The sequence below is a fragment of the Humulus lupulus genome, chromosome X, assembly GCF_963169125.1.
Source record: "Humulus lupulus chromosome X, drHumLupu1.1, whole genome shotgun sequence".
Taxonomy (NCBI): domain Eukaryota; kingdom Viridiplantae; phylum Streptophyta; class Magnoliopsida; order Rosales; family Cannabaceae; genus Humulus; species Humulus lupulus.
In genome coordinates, this window is record NC_084802.1 from 8,328,442 (window position 1) to 8,346,102 (window position 17,661).

The window sequence follows — 17,661 nt, forward strand, 5'->3', positions numbered from 1 at the left end:
ATGGCACATGGTTCGCCATTGGCCATCCCCCATAAGGACCTACTTGATGGGGTACTTGAGCCATTTGCTGAGGTTGTGGTTGCAGCGGAGACGGAGGCTGAGTCTGTTGTTGCTGTTGCTGTAGTAATTCCTCCACTTGTTGTCGTAGTCTTGCAATTTTCGCAGTGTTGTCAACCGACAGCGACGGCGGTGTAGAGTCCAAGAACTTTACTTAGCTAGTTAGATAATAGTAGTAATAGTAATAGCTAGTAGTAGTTATAGTATGTTTATTACTGTGGATTTTGGTTCAAGCCGAGATTTAGTTGGAAACTCCTAGCAATAGTTATGGATTTTATAAGTTTAACCTATAGTTTAAGAATATTAATTATAACATAAGGTTTGATTAATATTGCTGGTTATTAATATGATGATTATTATAACCTAAAGTTTAGATAGAGCCAATAGGATTATGACACTTGTCATATGCATGATTATTAAGAAATCATTATTTTAATAAGGGAAATATAAGACTTAGTCTTCACCAGAATCTGTTAGGAGCATGATATTTATTTAGATATTTAGATTTACAATTTTATTTATTTGTGGATTAGGTTGTTATTTAGATAATTAAATAGATTTTTTTTCATAACTTTAGGGTACTGTAACTTTCAACCTATTTTTGACCCAGTTATGTTATGAATTTCGAAAAATAGTATTTCTAAAAAGTTGTAGATAATTTAATTAGCTTTTTAAAAGTATAAAGATATTCTAAATCGAAGTCCTACACCTCCAGATATGTTGATTTTACTGTAGGTTAGTTTAGAGTTACGGGATTTAGAAAGTTAGAAGTTAGGATTCTATTTTTAATTTAAATTTAAATTTGGATTATAATTAGAAGATTTTTATTCCTTAGGATTCTATTTTAAATTTAAATTTAAATTTGGATTATAATTAGAAGATTTTTATTCCTAGAACTCTATAAATAGGACCTAGCACCAAGCCTTTTCATTCATTCTTCAAGCATTGATCAGAGCCTTCTAGGTGCTAGTGAAACTATAGAGTGATAAACACTTAGGTTGGGGTTATAAGCTTTGTCATTCTAAGCTTATTAGACACTTGGGAAGTAAGGTTCATAGAGTGTATTTCAGTTTCGAGGTGTAGTTCGGTCATAGCAATTTCAAAGGTATTCCTATTCTTAGTTCCTTTTCTGTATTGTTTCATTAGTTCTTATAGTTTTTCTCTACTCAATTCCTAACCCAATCTTCTCTATTCTTGGTTAGGCATCTAAGTTCTTCGAACTTGAGATTTCTTGTTGGTAAGTATCTTCTCGATGGTTTAGTTCATTCCTCTTCATCTCTTTCTTTTAGAAAACTCACATCTCTATTAGTGGTTTTTAGGAGTGTTCCAAAATCCTGACCTTGTTCTCATCATCCCGGTATTTTGGTAAGGAAAATAGGCTAGATCTTGTATGTTTGTATGATATGTTATGTTATGTTTAATATGTTATGATAAGTTTATATTTTTATATGTTATGTTATGATTTACCCTACCTCAAATATTAGACAAGGGATGTAGATGGGTTATCATACACTACATGTAATCTAACCTACCTCAAATATTAGACAGGGGACGTAGATGGTTTATCACATGTCATAATGGCCATTATTAGTATAGTCTTATATAGTATATGTTATGATATGTTTTTAGCATATGTTATGTTATGATATGATTTTATGTGTATGTTTATGTGGTTAGTAGTTTTTCCTTGCTGGGCATTAGGCTCATTCCTTTATGTTTATATGTGCAGGAAAATAGTTATGGCGGCGGAAAGATTCTTGGCAACTTGAGGATGTGTATTGAGGCAGGATGGAATCGGTGGATTGCGCGTTCGATTCGAGGATGAAGTTTTTAAGTCTTTTAGTTATGATTTCTATGTATTATTTTTCCGCACTTAATTTTGTAACCAAATTATTTAAGTTATGTTTTGTTTTCAAAACAATGGGATCCCATATCCTAAATGAATTTTTATGTATTTAAACTTTACTTTACAGTTTTTAAATAAAGTTATGGTTATTTCATATGTACGTTTTCTTAAGATTACTATAGTAGTCATTAATGGTCCAAAGTCTAGAATAGTTGGGTCGTTACAGGCGGCGACGACGCACTTCAGTTAGCAGTAGCACGTACTCCCCTTCTGTGAACTGGAAGGGCTTCATTGCTCTCAGTTAGCAGTAGCACGTACTCCCCTTCGCGCGTGCAGACCTTCTGAGCGAAATCTTCAGCAAAAGTTCTAACAGTTGAGAACATGTTAGAACTTACCCTAATAGGCTCTAAGGCAAAACTTAATCTAAGCAAACATAACTCGGACCTAATAATTTATGACTTCTAATGAAAAAAAATGTGAGCCTTCTTTTTAATTAGGGTGTGTTTCTAAACTTAAAAAAAAATAAGCCATCTTTATTATTTTCTATGTGTATTTCTAATTATCCTATATGACTTAATTCTCAGGCTCAAAACTCATCGTTGTTCCAAAGTTAACCATACTGAGGGAGGGCTGGGATCAGTACTATCGTTCCCACTACTATGGCCCCTATCTCTCAATATAGAACCCGGTCCATTGATTTGTATCCACCCTCACCGAACTTGGTCATTATTTATGAAATTTATTATGATTGAAAAAAAAAATCAAACTCATACATGTCATTCAAAAATAACAATGATATTTATTTGGAAAAAGATTTTCACTAAGTACAATCATAAATGCAAAATAAAACAATAAAGTAACATAAAAAAAAAATCAGGCTATTAAAATAAACGTAAACATGATAACTATAACATAAACACTTACATTGGCGGTTAGATTCGGAGATTGAGCGTGTGTATCAAGGAGAACTTCATGGATATGAACTGTTTCTCTGATACCAACTGTGATGACCCAACTATTTCTAAGACCTTGGATCATTAAAACTACTAGACACGCTACTTCTTTGAAAATAATAATCACTTTATTAAAATTCAAAAAAAAAAAAATTACAAAATAGAATGTAAAACATGATATGGGTACCCATTGTTTAAAACATAAAAACATTGTCTAATAAAACATAAACTTTAAATACTAGTTGCGGAATTACATCAGAAAATAATTTTTTTAAAAGACTAAAATAACGCCATCCTCGATCGACACGTAGTCCACATAGTTCGTTCATCCGCAACACACATGACAGGCTTCCAAGAATCATTCCGCCTCCATATCTAACTTCCTACATCACACTAAAAAAAATAAAAGAATGAGCCTAATGCCCAGCAAGGAAAAACTACTAACACCATAAACATACACATAAAATCACATCATAACATATGCTATAAACATATCATAACATATACTAAAAACATATTATTATATACTATAAACATATTATAACATATCTATAAAAGACTATACTAATAATGGCCATTATGACATGTGATAAACCATCTACTTCCCCTGTCTAATATTTGAGGTAGGTTAGATCACATGTAGTATATGATAACCCATCTACGTCCCCTGTCTAATATTTGAGGTAGGGTAAATCATAACATAACATATTAAAACATAAACTTATCATAACATATCACTACTACAAAATACCCTTTACGGGACACTTTTTTAGGACACGCACATAAACGCAAGTCCTTAAAAATATTTATGAAGTTTTTAGGACACTCATTGAGAGTCCTGAAAAAACGCAATTTAGGACTCGCAATGAGTGTCCTAAAAGAAAATGCGAGTCCTAAAAAAATATGGGATATAAAAATAAGTGTTTCACTTAATATTTTTAAGGACTTGTTTTGGGAGTCTTTAATACTCTTTTAGGACTCGCAATGAGTGTCCTAAAAGAATCTGCGAGTCCTAAAAAATCTGGGCTAAAAAAAAGTGTCTTACTTAATATTTTTAAGGACTTGCTTTGGGAGTCCTTGATACTCTTTTAGGACTCGCAATGAGTGTCCTAAAAAAATCTGCGAGTCCTAACAAATCAGAGCTAAAAAATAATTATTTCACTTAAAACATTTAAGGACTTGCTTTGGGAGTCTTAATATTCTTTTAGAAGCAAGTCCTAAAAAAGTATTAAGGACTCTCCAAACAAGTCCTTAATTATTTTGAGATAAAAAGCATAAAAAAGACTATGACTTTTTCGAAATTATAAGGTTAAAATACACAAAATAGAAAACTCATCAGCCATTTGGGGATTTATTCATCACACGATCTAGGGCTGCGGGGTGGTGAACGACGGCTGTTGGGCGAACGGCGGCTTGGCGGCAGCTGGGTGAACGGCGACGGTGATGGTGGTGAACGCCTCCAGCAAGCGTGGGTTCTCGGCTCCAGCACTCTCGGCGTCGTTGACAGGAACGGTGACAGGAAAATCTTCTCCGGCGTTGGTTCTCGGCTCCAGCACTCTCGGCGGCGGTGCGGGTTCTCGGCTCCATCACTCTCGGCGGCGGCGTGCTTCTCAGCGTGGGTCTCTGCTGGTTGCTGGTTCACGATTCCAGCAGGTTACTTTGTTTTTTTATTTTTTTTTAAAATTTTTTTGCTTATATAAATATATATATGTAGCTATTTATATGGGTTTTAATTTAATTTTTTATTTATTTAAACCTGTTCTTCTTCTTCTTTGTTTGGATTCTGGGTAAATGATGAAAAATGTAATATGAAAATGCTCACAAAATATCAACTCAAAACACAAGGGTCTGTCTATGAACAACTGCCAATAATCTTTCTCTGGTCACTGGTTTTCTTCCGCTTTTGTTATGGTTAGGAACATGTCATGTCGTACACATAAGCCATGTAATTATATAATAGTGTAATTTTATATTATTTGCGACTAAATTATATAAATATTATTCTGCATTACTAATGCGAGGAATCCCAAACGAGACCATATACGGTAAAATTTCTGCCTCATTTTTCTTTTCTGGTCAAACTAAATCTGTACGTTCATTAGCGTAAGATCATTTGTGTGCAACATCTACTCTTCCTCTAGCTTCTCCTATTTCTATTCTCAATTACCAGTTTGGCTTTGAACTCAGGCAAGCCCCCCTCTCTCTCTTGTTGTTTTACTAATTTTGACTTTGAATTAATGGTCTTCAGTCTATCATTTTTGTGATATTTGTAATCAATCACTTGACTCGTGATGTTTGGTTTATGCAATTTCAATTATTTTTGTGATTTTTTTTTAATAAAGTAATTAACAATGTAACAATTCTATTTTTTGTATTTGTTCTTTTTAAATAATTGTTATAGATATAGGTAGTCTTGAAAAAGTTTCTCAGTAGTTTAGCTTTTTGTAGTGTCTTTCATTCATAATTGATTGCTAACTGTTTGATAAAATGCTTTCTGTTTTACAGTCTTTCACAGTTGCTTACAATGTGTTTGATGAAATGCCTCTTCTAAGATTCTGCTTTTTTTACAAAAAAAAAAAATTCTAGTTTTATCTTGTAAAAATGATTACAATTCTAAAATGTTCATAAGGATATCTCATCTTGCCTAAAATGTTCATAAGGATGTGTCATTCTTCACAACTTAGTTTGAAGCTTCTCAAATCTCATGGTTTTGACAACTTGAGTGATAATACGTTATTGTCATTTTATTCGTATTTAAATTTTAAGACTGATTTTTTAAAAATGTATGTATATGTATAAAGGCAAGACAACAAAGATTTTTTAAATGAGCTAGTTGTGCATTGTAATTGAATGAGCTAGTTTGTTAATTTATTGCAAAAATTTGTGTTGTGATTTGATCGGTTAATTTATTACAAAATTTGTGTTGTGATTTGATCGGTTAATTTATTACAAAATTTATTCATATTTAAATTTTAAGACTGATTTTTTAAAAATGTATGTATATGTATAAAGGCAAGACAACAAAGCTTTTTTAAATGAGCTAGTTGTGCATTGTAGTTGGATGAGTTAGTTTGTTAATTCATTGTAGGGAGGGGCTCGGGCAGGGAGGGGATCGGCAGGGAAGGTGGCTGAGCTGGGCTCGGGGCTGGCTGGAGGTCGAAGGAGCAGGGAGGGGTTTAGGTTGGGCTGGGCTGGGCTTGGCTTGGGTCGACGGTGCAGGGAGGGGCTCGGCAGGGACGGTGGCTGGGCTGGGCTCGGGGCTGGCTGGTGGGGTTCTCAACTTCACGGCGGCGACACTATAGCTCACGGCAGCAGCAAGAATTTATTTTATTTCTTGATTTTTTATGTTAAAATATGTTTCATTTGATTGTGTTGGATATGTTCAGATCTGATTTTGAGTCTAGACTAATAATGAATATCATCTTTAGTGTATTTTGCTTATGCTTTAATGGCTTTATACTTGTGTTTCACTATTGGTTTTTGGTGTATTTTGTGACTTGATTTTGTTGTATTTTGTGACTGGATTTTGGTGTGTTTATGGTTTAATTTGATGCTTCTTTAATGGATTAATATGGTAGATTTATGGTCTATTTTGTTGCTGATTTTGGTGTAGTTTGCTACTGTTTTGAAATACCTCTATGTACTGGATGAATAACATTTTATGAAATAGTACTATCTATACCTTCTATTATATATATTTATAATTGTTGTGTGTGTCTACTTATTTATAAGTTTGAATTATAATTGTTGTCTGCTAGTCCTAAAAAGTCTTTTTTGTAAAAAAAATTTGCCATTTTTTTAGTATTTTCTTTTCAAAATTCTTTTGATACATATTCGACACTCAAATGGATATATATTTTTAAATCAAAATTAAAATTGTAGCTGTGTTTTTTTAAAAAAAAAATACTTTTAAGGGCATGCAAAGCGAGTCCTAAAAAATTACCCGCGAGTCCTAAAAAATCTGGTTGAGTGCCTTTAATTAAGTTTTTAGGACTCGCAAAGCGAGTCCTAAAAGAATATTTTTAGGACTCGCAATGCGAGTCCTAAAAAATCTGGTTGAGTGCCTTTAATCTGGTTGGGAGTCCTAAAAAGATGTTTTTAGGACTCCCAATGTGAGTCCTAAAAACTTAATTAAAGGCACTCAACCAGATTTTTTAGGACTCGCATTGTGAGTCCTAAAAAGAAGTTTTTAGGACTCGCATTGCGAGTCCTAAAAACTTAATTAAAGGCACTCAACCAGATTTTTTAGGACTCGCACAGATTTTTTAGGACTCGCGTTGTGCGTCCTAAAAACAGTTTTTTAGGACTCGCATTGCAAGTCCTAAAAGACCTTAGTTTTTAAGGCTCTCAAATAGAGGACTCGCGTCCCGCGAGTCCTAAAAAAATTTTTAGGACTCGCAATGCTAGTCCTAAAAAACCTTTTTTGTAGTAGTGTATTATACAAAACATAACATAAAAGTATAACATATCATTCAAACATACAAGATAGCCTATTTTCCTTACCAAAACCGGGATAATTGAGAACAAATGTGGGACTTGGAACACTCCTAAACCAACAATACAAATAGTGAGTATCTCTAAGGGAAAGAGATGAAAAGAATAGAACTAAACCACCAAGAGGAAACTTACCGAAAAGACACCTTAAGTTCAAAGAACTTAAAATCCTAACCACAAAACCATAACAAAAGTTAGAACCTGAATGAAAACTAAAGAAACTAAGGAATCAAAATAATTAAACTTAAGAATAAGGGTACCTTTGTTGATCTCAAGGATTGGCCTAACTCCAATACCGAAATACCCTAATCCTTACTTCCCAAGTGTTTGATAAAGCTTAAGAATGATAAAGCTTTTTCTTTCCCAATTCAAGTGTATCACTCTTATGTTCTCACTAGCACCTTGGAGTATGATCACAACTGAAGAGTAAGTGAAAGGGCTGGGTACTAGGTCTTATTTATAGAGTTTGAGGAGTGAAATTATCCTATTAAAAAAATACTTAAATCATCAAATAAACATGATTATGACAAGTGTCATGCTCTTAGTGGTTCTGGAAAGTTCTAGAATTTCTAGATCTTTCTTCTATTTAAAAAAAAATACTTAATTTCATTCTAACTATAATCTAAATTTAAATTTAAATAAAATAGAATCTTAACTTATAACTTTCTAAATCTCGTAACTCTAAACTCACATGTAGTAAAATCAACATAAAGGGAGCTGTAGAACTCCGATTTAGACCATTTTATACCGTTAGAAAGCTAATTCAATTATCTACAACTTTATAGAAATATTATTTTTCGAATACTTATCCTATTAAAAAAATACTTAAATCCTCAAATAAACATGATTATGACAAGTGTCATGCTCTTAGTGGTTCTGGAAGATTCTAGAATTTCTAGATCTTTCTTCTATTTAAAAAAAAAATACTTAATTTCATTCTAACTATAATCTAAATTTAAATTTAAATAAAATAGAATCTTAATTTCTAACTTTCTAAATCTCGTAACTCTAAACTCACATGCAGTAAAATCAACATAACGGGAGCTGTAGAACTCCGATTTAGACCATTTTATACCGTTAGAAAGCTAATTCAATTATCTACAACTTTCTAGAAATACTATTTTTCGAAATTCATAACATAACTGGGTCAAAAATAGGTCGGAAGTTACAGTACCTTAAAGTTACGGAAAATCTATTTAATTATCTAAATAACAATCTAATTCACAAATAACAAGATTGTGACAAATGTCATGCTCCTAATGGTCTTGGAAGATTGTAGAGCTTTCTTGAACTTTCTTTTATTTAAACTATAATCAAATCCTTAAATAAACATACACACGACAAGTGTCATGATCTTAATAATTCTATATAAACCTTATAGTATAATAAATAACACACCTAGGGCCAGCAATATTAATCAAACCTTATGTTATAATTAATATTCTTAAACTATAGGTTAAACTTATAAAATTCATAACTATTGCTATGAGTTTCCAACTAAGTCCCGACTTGAACCAAAATCCACAGTAATGAACATACTATAACTAATACTAGCTATTACTACTACTACTACTACTACTATCTAACTAGCTAAGTGGGACTCTACATAATTAGTATTTTTTTTTTGTATTAAAATAGATTCTTTGTTGTTTTGGTAAAAATCATGTATTAAACATATTAGTAAACATATTAAATATTTGAGTGTTAATTAGGAATTTTTGGGTGCTAATGTTAGTATGTTGTTGTTGTTAATTTTTTTTTGTTATGTTAGTAGTAAAAAATAAGATTTTATGAATATTGATAATTTGCTGTTGTTAATTTTTAGTACAATTATGATATTTTGATTAGAAAATTGAATAATTAATAAAATTTGGACTAATAATTATAAATTATATAGTCTTTTACAATGTATTTGTATTGCTATGTGCATGTTCTAGGACTGGATATTTTTTATGTATTATTTGCAGGTTTTTAAATTATGGGATAAATGAAAATACAGTCGTTATGCTGCCGAATTTTACACAATTTTGGGTATATAAAAATATATTTTAAAAAAGAGTTGTTGACATTAATGCATCAAAAAACTATTTTACCATCTATTTCAAATATATTAGGTGTTAAATTATGGACCTTATAATAATAATAATAAATCATACAATCTATTTATGAAGTAGACTTGAATATTAAAAAAAAAGCGTACAAATTAAAGTTCTTTGTTAAATATGAACTTCAACAGATTTAAGTGATCAATAACTAGTTCTATATATATAGTTCCAGATGTAAATTAAGATAAAACATGCTTAAAGTTACTTTTGAATATGTTTGGATGAAATATAGAAAGAACTCTAGAAATGACTTCTAAAAAACACAGGAAGCTAATTTTCTGTTTTAATGAATCTTTCATAATACCTATTTTACTCTTATTTTTTATAAAAAAAATTAAATTACATCTATATCCTAAATTATGCAGATAACAATTATAGAATAATACGATTATTTTTTTCTTAAAAAGTATTCTATATAATTTTTCTAAAAATAACTACTTACTATTTTTTTTAGTTTTTGTTTTTCTTGTTATTATTTTATATATAGAATTTTTTTCTCTAACTACATTTAGATTTTTATATTTGAATATTCAATTAAAAATTTAGATTTTTATGATTTATTTATTTATTTATTAATTCATATATGTATGCAATTAGATTTTTTTCTACAAAAGAACGATTCATTTTCAAATGAGTTCAGACATAACATATATTATTATTATTATTATAAACATATATTCATAGTTAAATTTGATATTTATTTTATAAGAGTTTTATGTAGTATATACCAAACACTTTGAAAAGTTTTTCAACAAAGAAAAAAATTAATTCAAAATATAAATCTAAACAAGAATTAGAAAGCTTAAACTTTTACTTTTTTTCTTCTTATGTCTAAAAGTAAAAGTAAAAGTTATGCCAAACAAACCCAATATATATAAGTATATATTTATGGTGGAAGCTTTTAATTAATTAAGAGCATATTGGCATGTTAGGAGGAGGTTCTCGAATGCTTGTCTCCTTCGTTGGCCCATTCTTGACAATCAGCACAGCACTCATACCCCAACTGACATGTCTCTCTAGATGACAATGCAAAAACCACACTCCTGAAAAAAAAAAAACATTTGAATTTCTTAATTACTACTGTTCAAGAATTTAATGCTCTTAAAAATTGAATTCTTTTCTCACAAAAATAAAAAAATTAATAAAAAAATGTAGTATCATGTATGATTTATGTGATATATGCCTTGGAATATGACCCATATACGTTGTGCTTATATACAATGACTCCACTCCCCTCATCATACACAATTTCTCTTGAGCTTATCAAAACAATCATCTTTTCTAATATGTTTTTGGAATGCAAAGAGGTCTTTTCAATTTAATCAACCACTAGCTATTTTTATTCTTTGTGTGGTTATGTTGTCAATCATTAATTATTAGAAATGAATCATCTATAGTTTCTATATATTGGTGTCTCTATAGCTAGTAGCATTCCCCATCAAAAAACAGCAATATATTCGAACTTCTATATATATATATATATTTAGTGAATCGATAAGATAATCACCAAGTATCGTTATTGATGTTATTCAATATTGAGTCTCATATATTTAAATTTAATAAGTATTATATGAGATATCGATAACTAATTATGAGGTATCACTAAAGTGGTGTTGGACACCTTAAAATATGAAATAACAACACTTATATATATTTATGTCGTACGTGGAATCTTGTGTGCTCTTCTTCTTCATGCATGTTATTAATTTGGACAAAAAACATGACATAATGGAGAATTATTACTCATGTAGTCATGTTATTATAATAATTTGCTAGATATATAGTATATATATTCTGTAACAAATAAAAACTACTCATCATATATAAACAAGAATAAGTTTCTTACGTACGTACGTACCAGGATTTTGAGCAAAGAATCTAACGGCAACCCAACCATTTTTGGGAACTCCAAATGTGTTGAGCTCAGGTGGATCAAGCAAATTGTAGGTTTTGGGGGAAGTTTTGTGGTCAAAGTTGCCATAACCATTTCCAACATTGTAGACACTAAAACCATGGAGATGCATAGGGTGATTCTCAGCAGCCAATACATTAGTCCCTTGGAATATAATCTCAATTGCTTCACCATATTCCACCATCTTCACCTTCGTCCCAATGCTTGGGTGTAATGTGTTGTTTCCCACGTCTCCTGTGAAGTTGAAAATATAAGGTGGCCTGGCTGGGAAATCGCTGCTATAAACACCTGACAAGCTCCTGCACTACGCACATATACATAAATATATATATATGATATTGAAAACTCTTCAATAAATATATTTGTGGTATTTTTATTCCTCTAAATCTTAACTGACTTAACTACTTTCAGTTATGAGCCTCTTCAGCTCAGTTTAACTGCTTATATATAGAGGGGCTCTCGGCTGGAACAAAGACAAGAAGAAGAAGAGAAAAACAGAGTGATTTTCAGAATCAAGAAGCAAGAGAGAGAGAGAAAGAGAGTGTGAGATCAAAGGGTTTTGTAGTTGAGCTAACACTACTGTTCGAAAGTGTTAGGCTCAAGGGTGGGGTTGAGTGTTTTGAGATAGTCATCCATTGAAGACTCTTAAGTTGAAGATCCACTTCTCAACTGTATTGTACTCATTGCTATAGATTCATTCAATAAAGGGATAGTTTTCAAACTGGATCTAGAGTCAAAGATCACATTGATCTTTGGTCATGAACAAGTATAATTGTTCTGTGTTGGGTTAATTTCATTACTGATATTTGTGTTTGGTTTATATAACTGATTTGATTCTCTTCTAACTTCTACAACTCTGTTTCATGCACAATAGAATTTGTTCTATAAGTGCCATTGATTTACAGGGATAAGTTCTTAACCATTATAACAATCTGGTTGTTTGATCTTGAGTTATTACAGATTTTACAACAATATTTATATGTACACATATGATATATACCTGTAATATGCTTGTAGAATATCAATCGAAGGGGTCTGAAAGCTAACGTTGTTTAAGCTTGCTGCTATCCGATTACCATCTGGTCCCTCACAAGACGAGTTAGGGCAAATTATTGTATTAATCGAAACCGTAATGAACAATCGCTGTCCAACATTCGTAGGGACATTAACCGGAAATTCCTTGGTAGCCAAGGCTCTAATACGACTGGTGAAATTGTACGAAGCAACTCTATCAGTTATATTAGGAAGCAATATTGGCATTATTGGAACATTTGATGAAGAGGGTTCGATGGTTTTGTTGGAGATATTTTTACTATCACCATAGTGATAACGAAGAATGGCAGAGGTTGTAGAGTTATCGATGGAGACATTAGAGTCAGAAAATGGTCTAGAAAAGATGTAGTAGAGAGTGGGTTTTGAGTGGTTTTTGGTGGTGAGTAAAATGTCCATGGTTTGGCCTGGGGCTATCATTATGTAGTCTGTGGTTATGGGCTTGATGTAAGCTGCGTCTTGAGCCACCACTGTGAGATTATGCTGTGCTATGGCTAAGAACATTTCTTCGTTCATTACTGCGTTCACTACTCGAAGAAGGTACCTCCTTTTTGGTCTCACTACCAGGTTGTATATTGTTTCTACAAAATGATAAAATTTTGTTTATATATATATATATATTGAATTTAATAGATGCATGCATGTAACATAAAATTCTGCTCAATTATAAGTTATATACCATTGGTGCAATTATATAAAGGTCCAGGCCAGCCATTGATGGTGAAAGCATCTGATATATTTGGGTCTGATCCGGTTGCCAAGGCACTCTCAATAATTTCATTCACGTCTCCATTGAACCATGAGGCTGCAATACATATATAAAACACATAAATTTGGAATTTTATTAGATACATTTTTTCGCCAACGTAAGAAATATATTTATTATGTATATTGAAAATTGACACAGCACGACATGACACGACAAGCCCGAAAATACGATAGGAAAGCACGAACAAACTAGCCCAAAAACACGATACAATAAGAAAGCCAATATTTTAACATTAATAATAATACTAAATTTTTATTTGTCAATTATATATAAATTAAAATGATAACAAAAGTCTATTATTTTCTCAATTTTTATATAATTTTATAATGATATTAATTTATTTTAAGATTTGTGAGATAAACTTTCTAGCATTTATTAGTAGGTATTCAAATTCTAATAATTATCTTTGATATAATTTTGTGTAAAGTATTGTTGAAAAGTATATAAAAACATCTCAAACTATAATTTAAACAAATGAATGTATTTGGATTGGTAGTGAGTCCATTTATTATTAAAGAGGAAGTGAGTGATTCAATTCTCCATCCTCACGTTTTTTGACAATAATAAAATGAGCTTAAAAGTGGGTCGGCCCGATTTTGGCACGACATGGGTCGTGCTGAGCTTACTCTTTCTAATATGGGTCAGCCCGAAACAAATTTGAATACGGGCCCGACCTAGCCTAACCCAAATTATTCGGGAGGAAATTACATGAAATATGTGATTTTTTTTAAAACTTTGATAAATATGGCATTTTTTTCCCTTAAGTTTTGTATGACATAATTTATTTATTTACATTTTTATGGGATTTTTCGTCATATATTTTTGTAATTTTATTAAAATATACCATATAATATCAATATTGATTTTTTTTAGTTACGGGATATTTTTATTACTATATTTTTTTAATCATATTTAAGTTAGTAATATATATACACACATATATATACAATTAATCGTATACATAAAACCATATAATTTTTTCATTATATATACATATATTATTGTTATTATTATTTTTATATGTATACATATATATATGATTATAAAATAGTACACATTTATATATATATATATATGGATGTATTATTATTGTTATTATATTAATTTTATATATACATTCAAATATGAGGTGGTGAGAATAACTTTCACTAATTGTGGTGGTGGTGATGATGATGATGATGTCTGGGTTATGTCATTATACATATGTATGTTTTGGATTATTATTGGAGATGTATATATGTCATTTAATTTCATTTTAAATAATAACTGATTACCACTATAAAAATAAATTTAGATTTTTTAGTAATGGGTTACAACTATCAATTTTAACTGTCATGGAAAGTACTCAAGTGAATTGTAACTGGTTACTGACAGATTTGGAAGAAAAAAAAATAGATCAGAATACATCCAGTAAAGAAGAAGAAGAAAAAGGTAACTGGTTACCCCTATTAAAATAACTGATTGATAACAAGTTACCGAGCCAAACCTAGAAAAAAAAAACTTAGAAAATAAAAAATTAATCTGAGAAGTAGTAGTAGAAGAAGAAGAAGGTGGTAACTGGTTACCCCTATCAAAATAACAATTAATTGGTAACTAGTTACTTAGCCAAATCTTTAAAAAAAAAACAACTACATCTGAAAAACAAAATCAGATATGAAAATAACCAAGAAGAAGAAGATCGAAGAAGATAACTGGTTACTTAGGTAGTTTTATAAAGAAAATCAAATCTGAAAAATAAAATCACATTTAAAAATAACAGATGAAGAAGGAGATTAAATAAGGTAATTGTTACAACTAGGTCCACAAAAAAACTCAGATCTGAAAAATAAAATAAAATCGTGACAGTAACTGGTTACTTAGGTAGTTTTATAAAGAAAACCATATCTAAAAAAAAAAATCAGATTTAAAAATAACCATGAAGAAGGAAATTAAATAAGGTAACTGGTTACAACTAAGTCTGCAAAAAACTCAGATTTGAAAACAAAACAGAATCATGACAGTAATTGGTTACTTAGACAGATTTAGAAAAAAAAAAACCAGATTTGTAAAAGAAAACCAGATCTGAAAAGAAAAGAAAAAACAGATCTGAAACAACAAAAAAGACGCAAAAGAATGTAAAGAAGAAGAAGAACGTGAAAACGAAGAAAAATGCGAAGAAGAATACGAATCGGAGATGGCGTCGACGGTGACCGGAGATACATCGTCCATTTGCTGGTGTGAGAGAGCTCCTATTGTTGTAAGAGAAAATGATTGGCTGCCATTGTTGTGAGAAAAATGGAGAGAGCAAGTGAAGAATACGTGAGAGATGGAGATAAAGAGGAGAGATGGAGAGAAAGAGGAAAGTAAGAGAGAGAGTGTGTGTATTTTTTTGGTATTTTGTTCATAGTATTTTGTGGGATTCCCATTATTTTAAACATTTTTTTTCTAGAATTACCATATTTGGTGGCATAACTTTAATGCCCATAAATACAGAAAATAATTTACTTTTTCCCATAATTTTGTAAAGTTTTCATTATTCGGAGACACAAAAATGTGGGTCATGCCGGGCTGTGCTGGCCCACCCCACATTTACAACTCTATTATTTATAATAGATTGATATATTTGGCAAATAGCAGAGATGGTAATCATTGAGAACATATAGGTTCTATCGTATTTGCTGTAAACTCCCCAAACATAAATTTATTGCAATTAAATTCAAATGTTAATGAAGAGCACATGTAGTGATTATTACCATACACTATATATCAAATATTTGGGTGGATAAGGCTAGTGACATTGGCAAGAAGTGAAATTTTAATAAATTTAGAGTTTTAGTAAAAAAAATTATGTTATTTTCTTTAGATATATTAATTAAAATTTTATTAAAATTTCAAATAAAAAAAAAATTACGGTGGGCTTAAGCCCTCACACTCGCCTTGCGGCCTCTGTCACTGGATCCGACATCTATGTCAATCATACCAATATTATAATTAAAATTATAATAGCTTTTGGATTATATGTCATTCTTCTAATGTTCAAAAGACTAAAAGGAAGTTAATTTTTCTAGTAAAGTATTAAAAATTCTGTTGTCCAAAGCTAGGAATATATACTTTGCAACAATGAAGTTCATATATAAATATATATATATATATATATATACACATACCGAGTACGACTGTTTTCTGTGCATGAGGTTGGGGAAATGGGTATGTTTTCCCTAATGGAGGCAAAATAATAATGGGGCCATGAACAGTGGCACGTGACCAATCACTATGAGCATGCCACCATAGAGTTCCTTCTTCTGTTGAAAATATAACCTCATAAGTAAAGCTTTTCCCTGGTTGGATTGGACATTGCGTTATGTTTTCAGGTCCATCTGACCATGGATTTCTTGGTTGTTTTACTCCATGCCTACAAATATATATATATATATATGTTAATCACTATTAATTATAAGCACAAATACACACGTACCCTTTACTTAAAATATAATTAAGAATAAACAGTGATTAACATAAGCTTATTAGTGAGGAGAAAACAACATAAATTCTCTGAAGAACATTTCATTCATTGAGCTATATATTACAGCATTAATTATTTCATTACATGATGAATTATTATCACATAAACTTATTATAACATAAAAGTAGGAAAAGATAGCAGTAGTTTATTACCAGTGAATAGTGATGCCGTAGTTTCCTTTGTTATGAACAGTAATGAAAGCCGTTTGGCCCTTCCGAACTCGAATGGTTGGGCCTGGGAACATGCCATTTACAGTCAACATTTTTTTTGTTGTACATAATCTCCTAAATGTCTTCTCTTCAACCTGCAAATCAATTAATAATTTATATGATTATGAATAATATATAGTTATATATATAAACATTGTAAAATTATATATATATGTTTACTTACAACAAATGTATAGTTACTGTGAATGCTATGATCAGCCATGATGAGCAATCCATCTAAAAAGAAGATCCAGATGAAAATCAAGATCAACCTAACTTTCCTCTTCAGTTCCATTTTCTGATATTACTTTATCAAAAATATCTATGAGATAGTGATGATAATATGAATAATACCCTTTGGAGATTTGCTTTTTGATATGAGAAAAGGGACATTTATTTATAGACCACAATTTTGGGCACTAGAAATTTATGCAGTCACGTCTCCGAAGCTTTAGTTAATGTTTGCAATGAATTGTGTCAATTCATCTTAAATTTATTTTTTATTAATCCACCAAAGTCAATCAAAAAAAAAAAAGGAAAAAGAGAAAGAAAATGACTGGAACTAGAAGATGGTGTACAGATCATTACATTTATTATTGGCTTGTACTTTGAAATAACCAGCTAGAAAAATAGTACCATATGAAAATTCAAAAGTAATCCGCTTAAAAGGGGACTATGGTTGTCGTTTTTATGTTTTCATGCGTGGAAAGTTAGAATTTTAATTATATATATAATTGTGTATATTAATTGTAGATATAGCGAAC

General features: G+C 30.8%; 1 protein-coding gene across 1 annotated transcript; it reads right to left on the bottom strand.

Moving 5' to 3' along the window:
* Nucleotides 1-10,219: 10,219 nt before the first annotated feature.
* Nucleotides 10,220-17,270, bottom strand: LOC133804149 (laccase-14-like). Its single transcript, XM_062242314.1, has 7 exons — nt 17,082-17,270; nt 16,841-16,992; nt 16,333-16,577; nt 13,097-13,222; nt 12,368-12,998; nt 11,314-11,666; nt 10,220-10,498 (listed from the first exon to the last, which is right to left on the bottom strand). The coding sequence occupies exons 1-7, from the start codon at nt 17,190-17,192 to the stop codon at nt 10,365-10,367; spliced, it is 1,752 nt and encodes a 583-aa protein (XP_062098298.1). The 5' UTR covers nt 17,193-17,270; the 3' UTR covers nt 10,220-10,364.
* Between the last annotated feature and the right edge of the window lie 391 nt (nt 17,271-17,661).

Bases quoted from the DNA above. Each gene is read 5' to 3' on its own strand.
- LOC133804149 (XM_062242314.1), bottom strand. From the start codon at position 17,192: ATGGAACTGAAGAGGAAAGTTAGGTTGATCTTGATTTTCATCTGGATC. The intron at 16,993-17,081 runs GTAAGTAAACAT...ATTGATTTGCAG, and splicing joins ACAGTAACTATACATTTGTT to GTTGAAGAGAAGACATTTAG. The intron at 16,578-16,840 runs GTAATAAACTAC...ATATATTTGTAG, and splicing joins TACGGCATCACTATTCACTG to GCATGGAGTAAAACAACCAA.